We start from the raw sequence: 18,423 nt of genomic DNA on the forward strand, positions 1-18,423 counted from the left end.
TAAATTTATTGTTGTACATTGTTTTAATTGTTTGTTTTCCTTCTGTGACTGTACCCCCAAGTGTGTTTTATAAGCTGGTCTCTGACCGTAGCTATCTATCTATCACAGGAGGGGAGAGTTGCTCCTGTGTTCGAATCCTGCTTTCTGGTTTCCCACAGGCATCTTGGCTGGCCATTGTGAAAACAGGACGATGGACTAGATGGGCCACTGGCCTGATCCATCTTATTGATTAATATATTGATTCAAACTCAAATACTGGGCTTATTATTAATCAGGGATTCAACATAATCCAGGGAACTCCTGTGAATGTTTTTTTCCTTTTTGGCCAATGCTGTCTTCCTTCAAGCAGGAAAATGCCGGCGGCCATTCTGATCCCGAGGACAGAGGCAACGGCAGAGTCCGAAGGACGGCAGAGACTCGGAGCCTTGAGGTAAAGATCTCCCTCTTTACCTCTGAGCCCCAGGAGGTGTTGATTTCGTTACCAAACAAGCAAAACGTGTGACTTACTTTTTATTGTGGCTGCGCAGGTGCGTTCTCCTGGTGCGCTTGGGATTAGGGGAGCCCTGTTGGATCACCATGCCAGTTATGGGGTGAGTTATTTCTATTTTTTTTAAAAAAAAAATTATTGCTCAATTTCCACGTAACAATTATCAAGCCATATAATCGCCTACATAATTTCTCCCCCCTTCCCCCCCCCAGACATCCCTCAGCTCCTCTCTGATTTCACTGCACATATTTTCTCTGCTTATTATAAAACTGTATATAACCTTACAGATCTGTCCATCGTGTTATCAACAATAAATTTGTGTGTGTTGATTCAAAACCTGCCAAGGAGTCCAGTTCGTTTCGTTGTGTTTTTAAATAATTTGTGAAAAGTTCCCATTCTTCCTTGAAATCACAGTTGTCCTTGTCTCGCAATTTGTATGTCAGTTTAGCGAGTTCTGCATAGTTAATCAATTTTTCTTGCCACTGTTCTTTTGTCGGAGTTTTCTCATTCTTCCATCCTTGTGCTATCAAGACTCTTGCTGCTGTAGTTGCATACATAAATAAGTTCCTTATTTTCCTTGGCAGGTCTTGTCCTACAATCCCTAACAAAAATGCTTCTTTTTTTAAAAAAAATGAATATCATTTTAAACATTTTCTTCAATTCATTATATATCATTTACCAATTTTTTTTAACTTCTTTGCATTCCCACCACATATGATAAAAAGTCCCTTCTTTTTTTTACATTTCCAACAAATGTTAGAGCCGGTTTTATACATTTGTGCTATCTGTACTGGTGTTATATACCACCTATACATCATTTTCATATAATTTTCTTTCAGAAGGGAACAATCTGTAAATTTTAAATCTGTTTTCCACAATTTCCCCCAGTCCTCAAATTGTATATTATGTCCTATATCTTGTGCCCATTTGAAGGATGAGTGCCTTCTGAGATGTGAATTCTATGAAATCACTCTCCATTGGAAGTTTCCGGTGTAAATATGTGCAAATAAAGCATATTTCAAAGATACTGCAAACTCTGTGGTACCTCATTTCCCCCGAAGGAACACAGACCCTGGCTGAATGCCCCAAACCCCTTGGAATCCCGTGCAAAGACTGGGGTGGCCAATTAATGTGTATTAGGAGAGGGATGCTCTGCTCATGAATTCTCATAAGGACTACAGTGGCGCCTTGCTTCTCAAACGCCTTGGTACTCAAACAACTTGGAACCCAAACCCTGCAAACCCGGAAGTAAGCGTTCCGGTTTGCGAACTCTTTTCAGAAGCCGAATGTGCTCCGTTTTGAGTGTTGCACTTCCGATTTGAGTGCCACGCTTCCGTTTTGAGTGTTATGCTGAGGTCTGTCTGCTTTTGCTATTTATTTTGCATTTTTGTTTTTGTGGCTCGTGTGTGTGTGTGTGTGTGTGTGTGTGTGTAACTGTGTAGAACCCAGTTCAGCTACTGATTGATTGATTGATTGTGTGACTGCAGCACATCGTTTATTGCTTTCATTTTATGGATCAATGGTCTCGTTAGATAGCAAAACTCATGTTAAATTGCTGTTTTAGGGGTTGTTTTTTTAAAAGTCTGGAATGGGTTAATCCGTTTTTGCAGTGGCGTAGCGTGGGTTGTCAGCACCCGAGGCAAGGCAAGTAATTTGTGCCCCCTAACCCCCAGATGTTGCGCCCGGTGCGGCCAGCCCCCCCGCAACCCCCACACTACGCCACTGCGGTTTTGCATTACTTTCTGTGGGAAAGCACACCTTGGTTTTGGAACGCTTTGGTTTTGGAACGGACTTCTGGAACGGATTAAGTTTGAGAACCACAAGAACCTCAACAGACAGATTTCACTAGCCTTATATGCCTAGAATTTGATTTCTCATCCATTCCTCCCTGTGCACATGTGATTTCCCCCCTCCTCTCTTTCAAGGCTTATCCTGGGCCTCACGGAGCAAGGAGAATTAAGGTAACCCTTTTTGCAACAGCAGGTAACTCTCAATTCTTAGCTGTGATTCCTGCAGCCGCCTTGGGTGGCAGAGTCCCGTGGGGTGGCACCCCAGCCTGTGCCCAGCCTGACCCTGCTGCTGCTGCCGCCAGAGAAGCATGGAGCAGTAAGCAAGGCTTTGGCAAGGGGCAAGGCAGCTTCCCTTTTTGCCTCAGGCGGCAAAATGGGATGGGACGTCCCTTATTCCTGGTATGGGGTATGTCCAAGAGACAATCAGTCCTCTATGAATTTGTTTGATCCTCTTTTAAAGTCATCCTAAGTTGGTGGCCATCACTCATAGCTGTCAACTTTTCCCTTTTCTTCCAAGGAATCCTATTCGGAATAAGGGAATTTCCCTTAAAAAAAGGGAAACGTTGACAGCTATGCCATCACTTGGGGAATGAATTCAGTAGATTAGCTATGCGCTATCAGGGGTGGCCAACTCCCAAGAGACAGCGATCTACTCACAGAGTTAAAAACTGGCAGTGATATACCTCCATTTTTGGGGGTTCATGTTCAAATTGTTGAGCTTTTTTTAGGGGAGTTTAGCTTCTTTGGGGGGAGCCAGTGATCTACCAGTGATCTACCTGTTGGACATGCCTGCTCTGTTTGAAGGACTTTCTTCTGTCTGCTCTGAATCTTCCACCATTCAGCTTTGGGTTGTTCTTGTTTTTTCTCATTGTGGAATTTTTTTATTTCACCATTACGGAAGAAGCTCTTTTGCCAGTTCTTATATACCGTAGGATGCACCGGCCCATAGGACGCACCAAGTTTTTTTGGGGGGAAATAAAGAAAAAAAAAATTATTTCCCCCCCAGGCGCTTGTGGGGCTGGCAGTGGGGAGAAGCGCTCTTTTCCCCGCCGCCTGCCTGCAGACCAGGTCCGGGGACAGCGGGAAGACGCGCTGCGCCTCCCAGCTGTCCCCGGAGCTGGCGGGGCTGGCGGCGGGGAGAAGCACGCGTCTCCCCGCCGTCAGCCTCCAAACCACATCGGGAGACAGTGGGATGGCGGCGTTCCGCCTCCCCGCTGTCCCCCGACCTTGTGGGGCTGGTGCTGGGGCTCTCCTGAAGCCTGGAGAGCGAGAAGAGTCGGTGCGCACCGACCCCTCTCGCTTTCCAGGCTTCAGCGAAAACCTGCATTCGCCCCATAGGACGCACACACAATTCCCCTTCATTTTTGGAGGGGACAAAGTGCGTCCTACAGGGCGAAAAATACGGTAACTGTTATAAGTTACACATATAACACATATGCAAGTCCTGTGAGTAAAATCAGTGAAGAAATAAAATATGATATTTTTTATTTATATTCTGGGCAGTACTCATGTTATATGTATGGTGTCCATTTACACATATACTGCTCTGAGGCCTTTTACAATCTTGCAGTGTATAAATTTTTGGAAATAACGGAAAAGTTACTGAAGTTTGACGATATTAGCTTGTTGGTTGCTTACACTATACAGGCTGTTATGACCCTCCAGTGACATTGTTAGTAGCTGGCAGGCTGCCAAGCCCTACTGAGATAGGGCCAGTGTTGTGATTCGCTAATTGCAGCATTAAGGCGACCTATTGTAGACAGTGTGTGTGTTTTGCCTGGGCCGGCTTAAGGTATATAAACTGGGCCAAAAAGTTGGATTTTGGAGCACTCCCACCACATGTGGAGGTATGTGCCTGTGGAGGTGACCCTCTCCAGCATTTTATGAAACTGATTTGTAAAAATGTTACATGGAAAAAATACGAGAAAATCTTTAATAATAATAAAAAAGTATAAACTGGGCCAAGTGCCCCTGTTTGTAGCATTAAGCTTTGTTGGTGTAGGAATGTTCGGGGTGACAGGAGAGGATATAGTGTTTATTAATATCCTTCCTAACTTGTGCTGGCAAGTTCCTTTATGTAGCAGAGTTACATCCCCCCTTTTTATATGCACATCAGATAGCTGGTTGCAGGCTCGTGTGAGCCTCTCACTATTATACAATTCAATCCGTCTCAGACTGAATTGTACGTTCCTGGTAAATTGTACGTTCCTGGTAAGTTCCCTTGAATCCCTCTTAAAAGAATAAAGATGCCACAATCTTATTCAAAGTCAATAAAAGAAGTTTACTTACATCAGTTCACAGATGGATCCCTGAAGGCAAACTTAGTTACAAATATGTACATGTGGATCTACCCCATATGGGGGAATAATCCCAGTGCTTCTGCCAGCTGAGAGCTAGCAGAGCAGTCCTAGCTGAAAGCTGGTCAAACGAAGAAGAGAGAGAGAGAGAGAGAGAGTGCTGCATGACTCATCCTTTTGTTACCTGGACAGGTTAGGTCACAGTCACCTTCTATCACATGCAAAAGGAAGGATGCTCCAGCCCAGGAGGAACAGGAAGTTTTGACTGGCTGGACCAAGCATGCCCTTGCATGTCCACTCTAGGAAAACAAGGAATGTTGTATTTGACTGCCTCTCATGGATCACATCCCATGGTTGGGTGGCCCCATTGGGCTCTAGTATTATGAGGTGGGCCTGAAACTGTCTCAACGGCTCAGGGGAAGAAAAGCATTTTGAGATGAAATGTAAAAATCCAAAGATATAAAATTAACAAGGTTTTCTCTCTTTAGAAGCAAAGGTCAGACATGGTGGATCCTGATTCCCTGCCAGTTCAAGGTCAAAAGGTTTGCAATTTTTTAATTATTTTTTTGTCAATAGATGCCAAAACATAAAAAGCTGTGTGGTTGTGGTAGCGAACCTCTTTGGCTGATGCGACCTAGACTGATGCAATGGAGAGAGGGTGAATTGCTTCTCCAAGCTCTACACATGTTATGTACTGAGTTGAATAGGATCCAAAATGCAGCAGTCTGATTGGTCCTAGAACAATAGGATTCAGAATGCAGCAGTCTGATTGGTCCTAGAACAATAGGATTCAGAATGCAGCAGTCTGATTGGGCCGCAGGAGCCACCCAATCCAACTCCAGATGGAAGTGAATCCGCAACCTGATTGGCCTACAGGAGAATCCCAGAATTAGCCAATCACGTGGGGCCCATTGTGCAAATAATGTATATAAAGCAGACATTTTGGGGGAACTTCCATTCCTCACTACTATGAGCTGAATAAAGAGCATGAAATCCACACTCGACTCTGAGTATATTTCTGACATCCCCAGAAATCTATCCAAAATTTGATTTACATCTTTAGGTTTTTGTTGTTGTTGTTTTGCAGCCTGGAGCAGGTCCAGACGGTTCCTCTTTTCTGCTCTCCTTTCTTAAAAATATATACTCATTTTATTGAATAACTAAAAGGCCAGTTATCCAGTTAACTGGAAACTTAAAAAAATAAGTGTTGCAATCTTGAGTTCGGTAGCAGCTTTTGAACAAGCTCTGCAAATAAAAGTTAAATGGGTTAAATAGATATATATATATACAAAGATGCATATTAATATTTTATCATGATTTTGCTGATAAGTTTATTAGAGTGAAAAGATGTTGAGAAGGACAGGAAGTTAAATTTACAAAGGTATATACTTTTTTGTTGGAATATTTATTTTGATGGGTTTGATCTACAGACTACAAAATGTCTTAGATGTATGGATGGAACTATGGTTAATAAAGCATAATAAATAAATAAATAAATAAATAAATAAATAAATAAATAAATAAATAAAATAAAATAAAATCTAGAATTACTAAAAGGCCATTGCATCCCAAGATATACCGTATTTTTCGCACCATAGGGCGCACCGGACCATAGGGCGCACCCAGTTTTTAGGGGGGGAATTCAAGAAAAAAAATCTTCCCCCCCCCCCGCAGCCCCAAAGAGCAGCATACAGGCTGCACACAACCTCTCCCTGCCGGAGGGGTTGCGTGCAGCTATGGATCAAGCCAAGGCAGTGAGCAGGATGGATCCCGCTCGCTGTTTTGGCTTCCCCTAGCCCCGTGCAGCCTCTCCTTGCCGGGAGACGCTGTGCAGGGCTAAAGAATCCATAGCCCCGTGCAGCCTCTCCTTGGCAGAGGGGTTGCGCGCAGCTATGGAGGAAGCCAAGGCAGCGAGCGGGATGGATTCCTCTCGCTGTTTTGGCTTCCCCTTTAGCCCTGTGCAGCCTCTCCTTGGCGGAGGGGCTGCACAGGGCTTTCCTGGCTTTACTGGGAGGTGGGGGGATTCCCTCACCTCTCCCAAAAGCCCGCAGAAGCCGTGCAAACCCTTTAAAGAGATTGCGGCTTCTCCTGGCTTTTCTGGGAGGTGGGAGAAGGGACTGATGCCGCCAGTCAGTCCCTTCTCCCTCCTGTTGAAAAGCCCGCAAGAGCGCACGGAGCTTGTGTGCGGCTCTTGGGGGCTTTTCCCGCCTGCCTCCCCCCTGCATTCATTCCATAGGACGCACACACATTTTCCCTTGCTTTTTAGGAGGGAAAAAGTGCGTCCTATGGTGCGAAAAATACGGTACATCAAAGCATGCAGCTGAACAATGGAACAGAACAATTTCATTCAGGATTATGAGGTTCAAACGTTGCACATTATTGCAGTAGCATAAGAGAATAACTTCCACCGGTGAAAAAAACCCAACATAGAAACATTCAGGGTCTTCAGATCCTTTTAAATTGCGTGTTACTGTCTCAGATATTGCAAGGTTCCGGACGTTATTGTACCGCAAAGACAATTGTCAATCATGCAGCGCTTTCGCTTTGGGGACCTTTGAGCCAACTGCCAGCATTAATAGTTCTTAATAGATGGCCCTCCGTTGACAGCACAGCCAGGCCACACGGTCTCTTGGGACACTCATAATTTCACTAATAAGAACAGTGGCAGGGAAGTCACAGGACGGCCGTAGCTCAGTGGCAGAGCTTCAGCCTTGCATGGAGAACGTTCTAGGTTCAATCCCCGATATCTCCAGGTCAGACTGGGAATGGCCCCTTTCTGAAACCCTGGAGAGCTGTTGGCAGTCAGTGTAGCCAGTACAGTGGTACCTCGGGTTAAGTACTTAATTCGTTCCGGAGGTCCGTTCTTAACCTGAAACTGTTCTTAACCTGAAGCACCACTTTAGCTAATGGGGCCTCCTGCCGCTGCCGCGCCGCCGAAGCACGATTTCTGTTCTCATCCTGAAGCAAAGTTCTTAACCTGAAGCACTATTTCTGGGTTAGCGGAGTCTGTAACCTGAAGCATATGTAACCTGAAGTGTATGTAACCCGAGGTACCACTGTACTGAGCTAGATGGAACAATGGTCTGAGGGAGGATAAGGCATCATCATCATCATCATTATTATTATTATTATTATTATTATTATTATTATTCATTTGTACCCCGCCCATCTGGCTGAGTTTCCCCAGGCACTCTGGGCAGCTTCCAACAAAGTATTAAAATACACTAAGATGTCACACATTAAAATTTCCCTGAACAGGGTTTCCCCAGCCACTCTGGGCGGCTTCCACAAAGACCAAAAATACACTAAGATGTCACACATTAAAACTTCCCTGAACAGGGCTGCCTCAAGATGTCTTCTGAATGTCAGGTAGTTGTTTATCTCTTTGACATCTGACGGGAGGGTGTTCCACAGGGCGGGCGCCACCACCGAGAAGGCCCTCTGCCTGGTTCCCTGTAGCTTTGCTTCTCGCAATGAGGGAACCACCAGAAGGCCCTCGGCGCTGGACCTCAGCGTCCGGGCAGAATGATGGGGGTGGAGACGCTCCTTCAGGGCATCTCCCTATGTTCCTAAATCACCTGTAAAACGTGGGTTGGCTTGCAAATGCTTCTGTGCACAGTCAGTGAGATTCCAGGGACAACCACCAGCAAGGAAGCCCTGCTGCCTTGATATACCGTATTTTTCGCTCTATTAGATGCACCGGACCATAAGACACACCTAGTTCTTAGGGGAGGGAAATAAAAAAGCTACACAAAGCCTCCTGAGCGAGGAGGGAGCGCTCCTCCCTCTTCGCTCAGGAGGCTTTGCGGGGCTATCTCTGAAGCCAGGAGAGCAAGCGGAATCGGTGCGCGCCGATCCCTCTTGCCCTCCTGGCTTCAGCGAAAGCAAGCCTCCTGGCTTTAACCCCACCTCCCGCAAGAGGCGTTCGCTCTTTAAAGGGAGTGCGGCTCTTGGGAGGCTTTTCTGGGAGGTGGGTGGAAGGGACAGAGCCAAGTGCTCTGTCCCTTCCCCCATCTCCCGCAAAAGCCAAGGGTAGCCATGTGAAGCCTCCACAGGGCAGCGGGATGAAGGCTTCCCGTGCCCTGCGGAGGCTTCGCGCGGCTAAACAAGAAGCCAGGAGAGCCAGCGGGATCCCTGCAATCCCACTGGCTTTCCTGGCTTCTTGCTTGGCCTCGCGCAGCCTCTCCCGGGCAAGGGGAGCCTTCATCCCCTGCCCGCGAGAGGCTGTGCACAGCTAAGGCTCCCCCAAGGGCCGCGCTCCCTTTAAAGAATGCACAGAGTGTGTGTGTGGGCTTTTACTGAGGAGGGAGAAGGGCAGCCCTTCCCCTCAAGGAAAAGCCCTGTAGAGCCGCACGCACGCTCCACGTGGTTCTTTAAAGGGAGCGCTGAGCAGAGCCTCCCACCTGCATTCGCTCCATAAGGCGCACACACATTTCCCCTTACTTGTTAGGAGGGGGGAAGTGCATCTTATAGAGCTGAAAAGACGGTATTTTTTCATTACCTTTTGCCCTCTGGTTCCTGGAGGAAAGTTGCCTTTTCCAAATGGAGGAGGAGGAAATCCACTACTGTGCTCTTAGAGATCCAGCCGCAATCACGCCAGCTTCCCAAGAGGCTCCTGCAAGATTCCACATAGCTGGACTGTGCTTGGAAACGACGAGGTTTCTTTATTCTCTTTAATTCTGTTTTTTTTCAGGGAGAAAAGGGGGCACCTGGAAGCCAAGGCAGCAAAGGAGAACAGGTCAGTTTCTTTGCACCAGCTGCAACATCTGTGCACATGTGTGCGTGTGCGACAATTGGGGCTTGTGGCAAAACGTTGCACTACTACGGAAAGCTGGATTTCAGGATTCTAGATGCTCCCTTCAATTCCTTACCCCCACCCCCCATGTCCTAGTGGATCTCCTTGCGTGGCGAGTCCCCCCCCCCCCAGTGGAAATAAAAACACATGACACAATTATTAAGGTTAATGGGCTAAATAAGGCCACAACTTTATTGGTTACAGGTGATGAGCGGTATTGGCTTAGGCATTGGTCCTAACCAACTATATCCGACTCCAGTCCATCTGCTTGAAGTCCGGGAAGGATTAACCACCAATAGGGGGAGTCCTGCTGATGCACATCAACTAGGAACTCCCTCGGGGTCACCGCTTGGGGGCGTGCCTTAGGCCCTCACCTCCATAGGCTTCAGACAGGACCACTCCCCCTGGAACCTTTAATATGCAGGGCAGGTGATGGCACTTCCTCCCCTCTTCCATCTACAAAACAATACCATGAGAGCCAGTGTGGTGTAGTAGTTAAGAGCAGTGGACTCGTAATCTGGTGAACCGGGTTCGCTTCCCCGCTCCTCCACATGCAGCTGCTGGGTGACCTTGGGCCAGTCACACTTCTCTGAAGTCTCTCAGCCCCACTCACCTCACAGAGTGTTTGTTGTGGGGGAGGAAGGGAAAGGAGAATGTGAGCCGCTTTGAGACTCCTTCGGGTGGTGATAAAGCGGGATATCAAATCCAAACTCAAATCAAATCCAAATACCAATGCCTAACTGCCAATACCAAGAAAGTTGTGACGATTTGCTATGAGGTAGACGAAAACCAAGCGGCTGGTGCCAATTTTGCCAAGTGGAAAAATTCCTACCAGGCCCCTTAATGGTGACCAACCGAGGTCCATAGCAAGGTCAAGGATCGAAAACCTTATAGGGCAGGAGGGTGGGAAAAGCAGGAACAGCTGGTAGGCGGCAAAAGAGCCTGTGTTAAATAGGACAGGCCACGCCCCCAGAGCCAGCCGATTGGCTGGCCAGGGGGTGACGCCGGCAGGGCTTCCCCAATTGGGCGGGAGCTGGGCTGTGACACCCGCAATCCCACCTCCTCTGCAGGGCGGAAGTGGCTTTGCATGGCTGCATTATACTGACTCAAACTGTTGGCCCACGTGGCTCACTGATGTCTTCACTGATACTAGCAGTACCTTTCCAGAGTTTCAATCAAGGGTCTGGCAACATCTGATGGGCCATGTGTTTCCCACTCTTGCATTGAGAAGGAAGGAGAAATGCGGAGGGCCGTTGCACTGTTGGACAGGGAGAACTGGCACAGCTTGGAGAGGCTTTGGCCAAGAGGAGCAAAGTTGAAGGAGACGCTCTGATCTCTGCATTTGTGCAAGGGGAGCACATGGAACGGGGCTGTCTGAAATCTTTGCTGTGCGATGGAAAGCGTGTAAACATCTGAGCCTGAGGGTACAGTGAGAGCTCTCTCTCTTTCCCTTACAGGGGGAACCAGGAGAACCAGGGGAGCCAGGGGAGAAGGTAAGCAACAAAGGTCATTGAATCATAAAGTTAGAAGACACCAAAGGGTCAGCTTCTTCTTCATCATCATCATCATCATCATTAATTGAATTTATATACCACACTATATCTGGAGGTCTCAGGGCAGTTCACAGAATAAAATCAAAATAAAAAACGGCTTTTACAGGTTTTATTGTGCAAACTCTTTACAGTGCAGATACACAAAGTTCGTGTCCATCTTAGTCACTTGCAGAATCCGGGAGTGGCCCCTTCCGGCTTCTCCCCCAACATAAGAACTTCAGCACCCCAAGCCGCCTCCTCCCCTCCTTGCATTTCACCCCTCTGTGCAAGCTGGGCGACGGAAGTGGCGTGCATTGGCAGCATCCTCCAGCCCTTTCCTCGCTTGGCTGGCCCCTTTCCTCTCTTCTCCACTGGAGGTGTGGCTTTTCCCACCGCTGGAAGAGGAACTGCCCCTCAGGAGATTCAGAGGATCCCAATAACCCAATAACCCCTTGCAATGCAGGAATCTCAGCTAAAGCATCCATGATAGATGGCCATCTAACCTCTGCTTCAAAGGAAGGAGAGTCCAGACATTCTGACAGGCTGGGAGTTCTTTGACAACGCTTCCAGTTCTGCCCAGCAATCACAGTAGCAACTGGATACCCCAGTTCAGGGCCCAAAACTGGACTTTACATAGAGTTGCAGGCAACTTTCGCTGCACACAGCACATACTCAGATATGGATGCAAGAAAAACCTTGCTAGATCAGAGCAGAGGCACTACAGCTTGAATACACCCACCCCCTAAGCCTGTATCAGTTATTGCCCAAACATATCCAGAGTGTTTCATGGCATCAAGAAGACTAGAAACTTACTTTTTGCTCTTTTCTCTACCAGGGTGCCAGAGGCGAAGAAGGAGAAATGGGTCAAAAGGTAAAGGATTGGCTTTGCTGGGATCAGGGGCCACCCAGAACAAGCAACTCATCTTCCATTTGCAGAGTTGCTTGCAATTTGAGTCACAGATTATTGGCATCATGTGAACCTGTGTATTATGCTGTGTGGTCAGGATTCACTTCTCTCTTATTTGCTCTGTTTTCTAAAGGGAGAGCCAGGGATTGGCTATCGGGGACCTGTTGGTCAGGCTGGACCTCCTGGGCACAAGGTAAGTTCTGCAACTTTCCTGCTCCATCTCCATATTGAGACTTCATTTATTTCTCTGTACAGCCAACTAGTCCTTTACAGAAGACAGGAGTGGGGAACGTTTAACCTTCCAGGTTCTGCTAGACTCCTATTCCCAGCATCCTCAGACAACACAGCCCACGGTCAGGGACAAAGGGAGCTATAGTCCAGTGTCCAGAGAGCTACAGATTTCCTAGAGAAGAAACAGACTGGCCTGAAGTAGACCATCAGGGTGGAAAGTGAAACTGGCCTCCCTTCCAGTTGAGGGAGCTGAGGGCTACAAAGAGATGGAAATGTATCCGGAGGACCACAAAACCCAAAGGCCACCTCTCCCCATACAAGCCAGCTCTGACCCTGCAGTCTTCATCAGAAGACCTTCCCTGAAGAAGGAGTGAAGGTTGACCCCATGAGAACAAGCCTTTTTGGTGGTGGCCCCACTGTGGAATGCTCTCCTTGGGGAGACCCGTCTGGGGCCATCCTTAGCTGCCAGACTAAGGCCTTTTTGTTCGCCTAGGCCATTGGTTCATTAATGTTGCTTCCTATGGTGGTTATCTGTCAAGGCTGGAGTCAAATACAGGTCAGTATGAAGAAGCAGAGTTGTTGGCGAAGTTAACTCTTTGTTAAGGAAACAGCATACAACTCGGCAACGCTTTCGGTGGGTCTTCCCCTGTAGGGCAGTTGGTGAACTGAAGGTCCCTGCCTTCCGCCCCTTCTAAGGCTCCACCTCTCCCGGAAGTTTCCCAAGCCGTCTCAAACTGCATCTGTGCGCCTTCGTTCAGCTCTTCTCATTACTCTGCATGTTCTTGGAGACCAGGAAGGAGCTTGTTACAGCCGGAGAGGCAGACTCTTGGAATTCTCCAGCAGCCTTGTGACCCACCTCTGCACTGCTTCAGCCTCCGAGTCTGAACTGCTCCCTGTCACAGGCTCTTCCTGCTCAGTAACCCCTGTTGCCCCTTCAGCTTCCAAAGCCACCTCCTCCCAATCTTCTCCCTCCGACCTCTCCTCTGTGTCCCACCACCAATCCCTGGGCTCTGAGCCTTCCTCCTCTGGGGTTTCCCTTGAGGGTTCCCTGGCTCGTGCCTCCCACCACTCCTCTTCACCCAGCCAGTCCCTGACATCTTCTAGGAGGGGTGTGTAGGACTTGCCCTTGTTGGGCGAACATGCTAGGTGCTTTGCAATGCCCACTGCTATGAAAGAAATATCTAGGTTAGCTCAGTTGCTTAGAGTGTGGTGCTGTGATAATGCCAAGGTTGCAAGTTCTATCAGACAACTGCCTATTCTTGCATTGATGATCCATTCCAAATCTACAATTCTATGATTCTAGGTCCAAATTGCTATTTACTTCTTGTATTCCACCTTGTCAAGTCGCTTTGAGGCTTATCGTTTCCGATACGTTTCCAGTACGTTTCCGAGCACAATTCAAAGTGTTGGTGTTGACCTTGAAAGCCCTAAACAGCTTCGGCCCAGTATACCTGAAGGAGTGTCTCCACCTCCATCGTTCTGCCCGGACACTGATGTCCAGCTCCGAGGGCCTTCTGGCAGTTCCCTCACTGCGAGAAGTGAGGTTACAGGGAACCAGGCAGAGGGCCTTCTCGGTGGTGGCACCCGCCCTGTGGAACACCCTCCCTTCAGATGTCAAAGAGAACAACAACTACCAGACTTCTAGAAGACATCTGAAGGCAGCCCTGTTCAGGGAAGTTTTTAACGTGTGACATTTTAATGTATTTTTAATCTTTGTTGGAAGCTGTCCAGAGTGGCTGGGGAAACCCAGCCAGATGGGCAGGGTACAAATAACAAATTATATTGTTGTTGTTGTACAAAGCAACTGATAATTCATCACGATCATACTATAAAAACATGTGCTCGTCTTGTGATGGGACAATATGGTGTCTTCTCGCTAGGGTGAACCCGGAGTCCCGGGACCTCCAGGGGCACAAGGCATCCAGGGTATCCGTGGCAACCCCGGGACCCCCGGGTCACAGGGGGAGAGAGGTGCCCCAGGCCCACCTGGAATTCCAGGGCAAAAGGTAGGTGATCAACAGCTGGGTGTGGCGACAGCCCAGTGGCCAAGTGATTCGGGGAACTGAGTCAAACGCAGGGAGCGGAGGTGGATTACGGAAGCACCTCCAAGCTTTTCAAAGCTCCTTCATAAGATGCTTGAAAGGGACCCACCGGAACTCTTGAGGTGAACAATCAACAACTAAGCGCCATGACGCTCTGCCATTTAATATCCTCTCCATCAGAATTGCCGTATAAATCAAGCCTTGGCTGCTCCTGAGAACATCGGGAGAGCCCTGTTGGGCAGAGCAAAGGCCCAGCTAGTCCAAGCGGCAGTTTCTGGGTCAGCGTACTTAACTTCACAGCACAACTTTATAGAGCCATTATTATTTGTTCAACATGAACATTACCGTATTTATTAGATTTCTAGGGAGCCGAAATTGGAAGCCAGGTTTTCCAGTCATGCCTCTGCTTCTGGTTCTAGGGCGAGAGCTCAGTAGGTTAGAGCGTGGTGCTGATAACGCCACGGTTTCGGGTTCATATGGGACAGCTGCCTATTCCTGCTTTGTAGGGGATTGGACTAGATGATCCTCAAGGTCCCTTCTAACTCCACAATTCTATGATTTCAGCTGCCCCATGACAAGGCTACTCCTCAGTCTAACACAGTGGTTCCTGAAGTGGGTGGTAGCACCCCCGGGGGGTCAATGAGATTACCTGGGGGGCGTGCTAAGAGGCAAGGGGGTGCCAGGGGATGTTGGAGGTGCGCATGGCAATCAGGCTTCGAAAAGCTGGTGTCGCGGTCATCCATTTTGTTGAAGTAGTTTCAATTGGGTTTCAAATAAATGTGCGGCTAATTGTTACTGCAGGGTAACAATTGTTACAGTAGTAAGAATTGTTACTACTAATTGTTACAGGGATGCTGGTGGCGTTGTGGGTTAAACCACAGAGCCTATGACTTGTCGATCAGAAGGTCGCGGTTCGAATCCCCGCGACGGGTGAGCTCCCGTTGCTCGGTCCCTGCTCCTGCCAACCCAGCAGTTCGAAAGCATGTCAAAGTGCAAGTAGATAAATAGGTACCACTCCAGCAGGAAGGTAAACGGCGTTTCCATGCACTGCTCTGGTTTGCTAGAAGCGGCTTAGTCATGCTGGCCACATGACCCGGAAGCTGTATGCTGACTCCCTCGGCCAATAAAGTGAAATGAGCACTGCAACTCCAGAGTCGGTCACGACTGGACTTAACTGTCAGGGGTCCCTTTACCTTTAACTTAATTGTTACTGCTTCAGATTTCGACGTGTTACACTCATTCAGTGGATTATACAAACCACCATTCTGAGTAATGCTTTTTATAAGTTAAGTTAGGGGGCACTAGGGATGAGTTTATGGAACCAAGCGGGTGGCGGCCCCAAAAATATTTGGGAATGGCTGGACTCCAACACATATTGTTGTTGTTGCCACTGGTCTGTCTCGAGAGACAATGGAGGAGAGCAGCTTTGAGGGTGAAGCCAAACCATTGGAGAATCACAGCGCCTGCTGTGACTGTAGAGACCTATACAGGAGAGATATGTTTTGTTGCAGCTTGGGCAGAGGAAGGCGTCCGGCTGCTGCAGATGCACCAGCGCATTCCTTCTCTCTGCGCTCCTCCCAGCGGTCATTCCTCCTCTGGTCAATGCACAACCTAATGGTTTGTCTCCAGGCACTGCGGTTGGAGTTGATGTTGGCAACTTCCATGTCCTGTTTGCGGACCTCTTTGTAGCACAGAGTGGCAGTGCCAGATTACCAAACAGGCAGAGGAGGCCCCACGCATTTTCCTGGCCCTGCGACAACCGCTCAAAGTGAATGAATGAATTTATTATTTCGGTCACAGACCACTTGCAGCCCACATACAATATCAAGGAAGTCATAAAACACGATAGGGATACATTTGAATTTGCAATTAGGTGTAACAGGTACCTCTTTATCTACTTGCACTTTGATGTGCTTTTGAACTGCTGTGTTGGCAGGAGCAGGGACCAAACAATGGGAGCTCACCCCGTCGCGGGGATTTGAACCGCTGACCTTCCGATCGGCAAGCCCTAGGCTCTGTGGTTTAACCCACAGCACCACCTGCGTCCCTGATACAGATATAGCAACAGTTAAATATACAGTGGTACCTCGGGTTAAGTACTTAATTCGTTCCGGAGGTCCGTACTTAACCTGAAACTGTTCTTAACCTGAAGCACCACTTTAGCTAATGGGGCCTCCTGCTGCTGCCACACCACCGGAGCACGATTTCTGATCTTATCCTGAAGCAAAGTTCTTAACCTGAAGCACTATTTCTGGGTTAGCGGAGTCTGTAACCTGAAGCGTATGTAACCTGAAGTGCATGTAACCCGAGGTACCACTGTGTGTGTGTGTGTGTGTGTGTGTGTGTGTGTGTGTATCTATCTATCTAAACTTAGTCACTAACATATAACCTAAAATTATCACCGCTCAAAGCAATACTGATTTGATCTTGTGGGCTGGTGAAATCAAAAACATATTAGGAGATCATTTGCAAGCTGCCCCCCGCCCCCGATTTTGACTGCCTAGGGGCCTCCACAGGGTTTAATTTGGCACTGCAGAGTGGGTCTGCCAACAGGCCAGGTGTTTGAAGCCAGTTCCCCATAGACCACATCCTTGGGGGTCCTGCCCTCTTCCATTCTGTGGACGTGGCCAAGCTAGCATGGAAGTTGTGACTCTTAACAGATACATATCGCAGCAAAAGCTCTAATCACATTACCGTATTTTTTGCTCCACAAGACACACTTTTTTCCTCCTAAAAAGTAAGGGGAAATGTCTGTGCGTCTTATGGAGCGGATGCGTGGTCCCTGGAGCCGAATTGCCCAGGGGCAAAAAGCAGTGCTTTTTTTTTTTTTTAGAAAGAGGGAAGGGGGTGTTGAAATGAAGCCGCTGAGCAGCTGATCGGCAAGTGATAGGGAGGGAGATAAGGGATGTGATAAAGAAGGCTGCCTGGGAGGGGGGAGGTAAAAGTACATGGATCCTCAGGATTTTTGCATTGGGTCACCCCAAATTCACCATCAGATCACATAGCATGTCCATGGCTACAGCCTGCACCAAAAAACCCATGCATCCGCTGTTTCGTGGGGCTGCAATGGCGCAAAAACGTGGTTACAAAGCACGGATCCACATGGATTCTCAGGATTTTTGCACTGGGCTACCCCAAACTCACCGTAAAATCACATATCATGTCTGTAGCCACAGCATGAACCACAAAAATCATACATCCACTGTTTCATTCAGAATAATTTTTTTCTTGTTTTCCTCCTGTAAAAACTAGGTGCATCTTACAGTCAGGTGCATCTTATGAAGCTAAAAATACGGTATATGCATTGGTTTCTAAAGTGCCCTAAGACTTGTCGTCAGGTTTTCTGCAAAGGCTAGGTTTTGGTGCTCACTTCTGGGTGGGGGAGAAAGTCACACTTATGTCCTCGGTGCCTAGGACTGAGTCACACCAAAGTCACTGCTCTGGGATTCACCAAAACACTGCGATTACCTTCCTAGCCCCTGTCATTTCCACTGCTCTCCCGTCCAGACTTTCCCCTTTAAAAAGCAGGGAGCTCAGACATCTGCAATCCCTCTTGCAAATCCTCGTGTCACTGTGACCTGGACTGAGTGTCCAAAGTGCTTGGAGGACATCACTTGTATGAGTAGACACCTAATGGGCTGTTTCACGGTGACACGGGCAGGATAATCGTTTGTGAGCTTTGCTGCCGAGGTTGCTTTGTTCCTTTGTGCTTCTGTTCCCTGACACTCAGAGAACTGTTTTGCTCCATGCGACTGCGGTTTCTTGGTTCATGCGGCTGCAGGCTCAGCGAATGCATCTGGGCTGCGTTTTGCAGAATGAGATGGAAGTATGTGAAATGTAACTGATATGCTTTTGTGCCTAACTGAACCATTACGTGTAGTGCTGTATATAAGGAAACCATTACGAGCTGGTCTACAGCAGAGGAGGTGGTCTACAGCAGAAATCCTGTTTGTCAGGATACCTGATAATGGTCACTGATTGCATTACCTGGGGGAGTTAATGGGGGTTAATACTTTTAGTTCCTGACTCCAGGTCACAGGCTCACCCTATTCAAACACAAATACGCCCTTAAGACAGGATTTGTAAGCAAAAGACAATGGGGAGGCTCTCCACTATTTTCCTCCCTTGCTGCAGAGGAATATTTGAGGTCACTGGGAGAGTCAAAATGACTTCAGAATTGCTTTTCTTACTATTTCAGACACGTGGTTTTTATACTTAAGTATGTGAGTGCCTGGCGTGATCTGGTCCATGGGGTCACGAAGAGTCGGACACGACTAAATGACTAAACAAAAACAACATGTGTTTGCCTTGTGCATTTATGAACATTTAATTTGTTGTGACC

General features: G+C 47.9%; 1 protein-coding gene across 1 annotated transcript in view; it reads left to right on the forward strand.

Moving 5' to 3' along the window:
- LOC309541196 (uncharacterized protein) overlaps window positions 1-18,423 on the forward strand; it is a 228,940-nt gene that overhangs the window by 137,627 nt on the left and 72,890 nt on the right. Inside the window, exons 56-64 of the mRNA XM_082238687.1 lie at window positions 350-430; window positions 528-590; window positions 2,413-2,448; window positions 5,063-5,116; window positions 9,268-9,312; window positions 10,827-10,862; window positions 11,737-11,772; window positions 11,942-12,001; window positions 13,920-14,045. Coding sequence (XP_082094813.1) covers window positions 350-430; window positions 528-590; window positions 2,413-2,448; window positions 5,063-5,116; window positions 9,268-9,312; window positions 10,827-10,862; window positions 11,737-11,772; window positions 11,942-12,001; window positions 13,920-14,045 — 537 coding nt within the window. The remainder of the gene's footprint in view (window positions 1-349; window positions 431-527; window positions 591-2,412; window positions 2,449-5,062; window positions 5,117-9,267; window positions 9,313-10,826; window positions 10,863-11,736; window positions 11,773-11,941; window positions 12,002-13,919; window positions 14,046-18,423) is intronic.

This window comes from Podarcis vaucheri (genome assembly GCF_965113315.1).
Source record: "Podarcis vaucheri genome assembly, chromosome: 10".
Classification (NCBI taxonomy): domain Eukaryota; kingdom Metazoa; phylum Chordata; class Lepidosauria; order Squamata; family Lacertidae; genus Podarcis; species Podarcis vaucheri.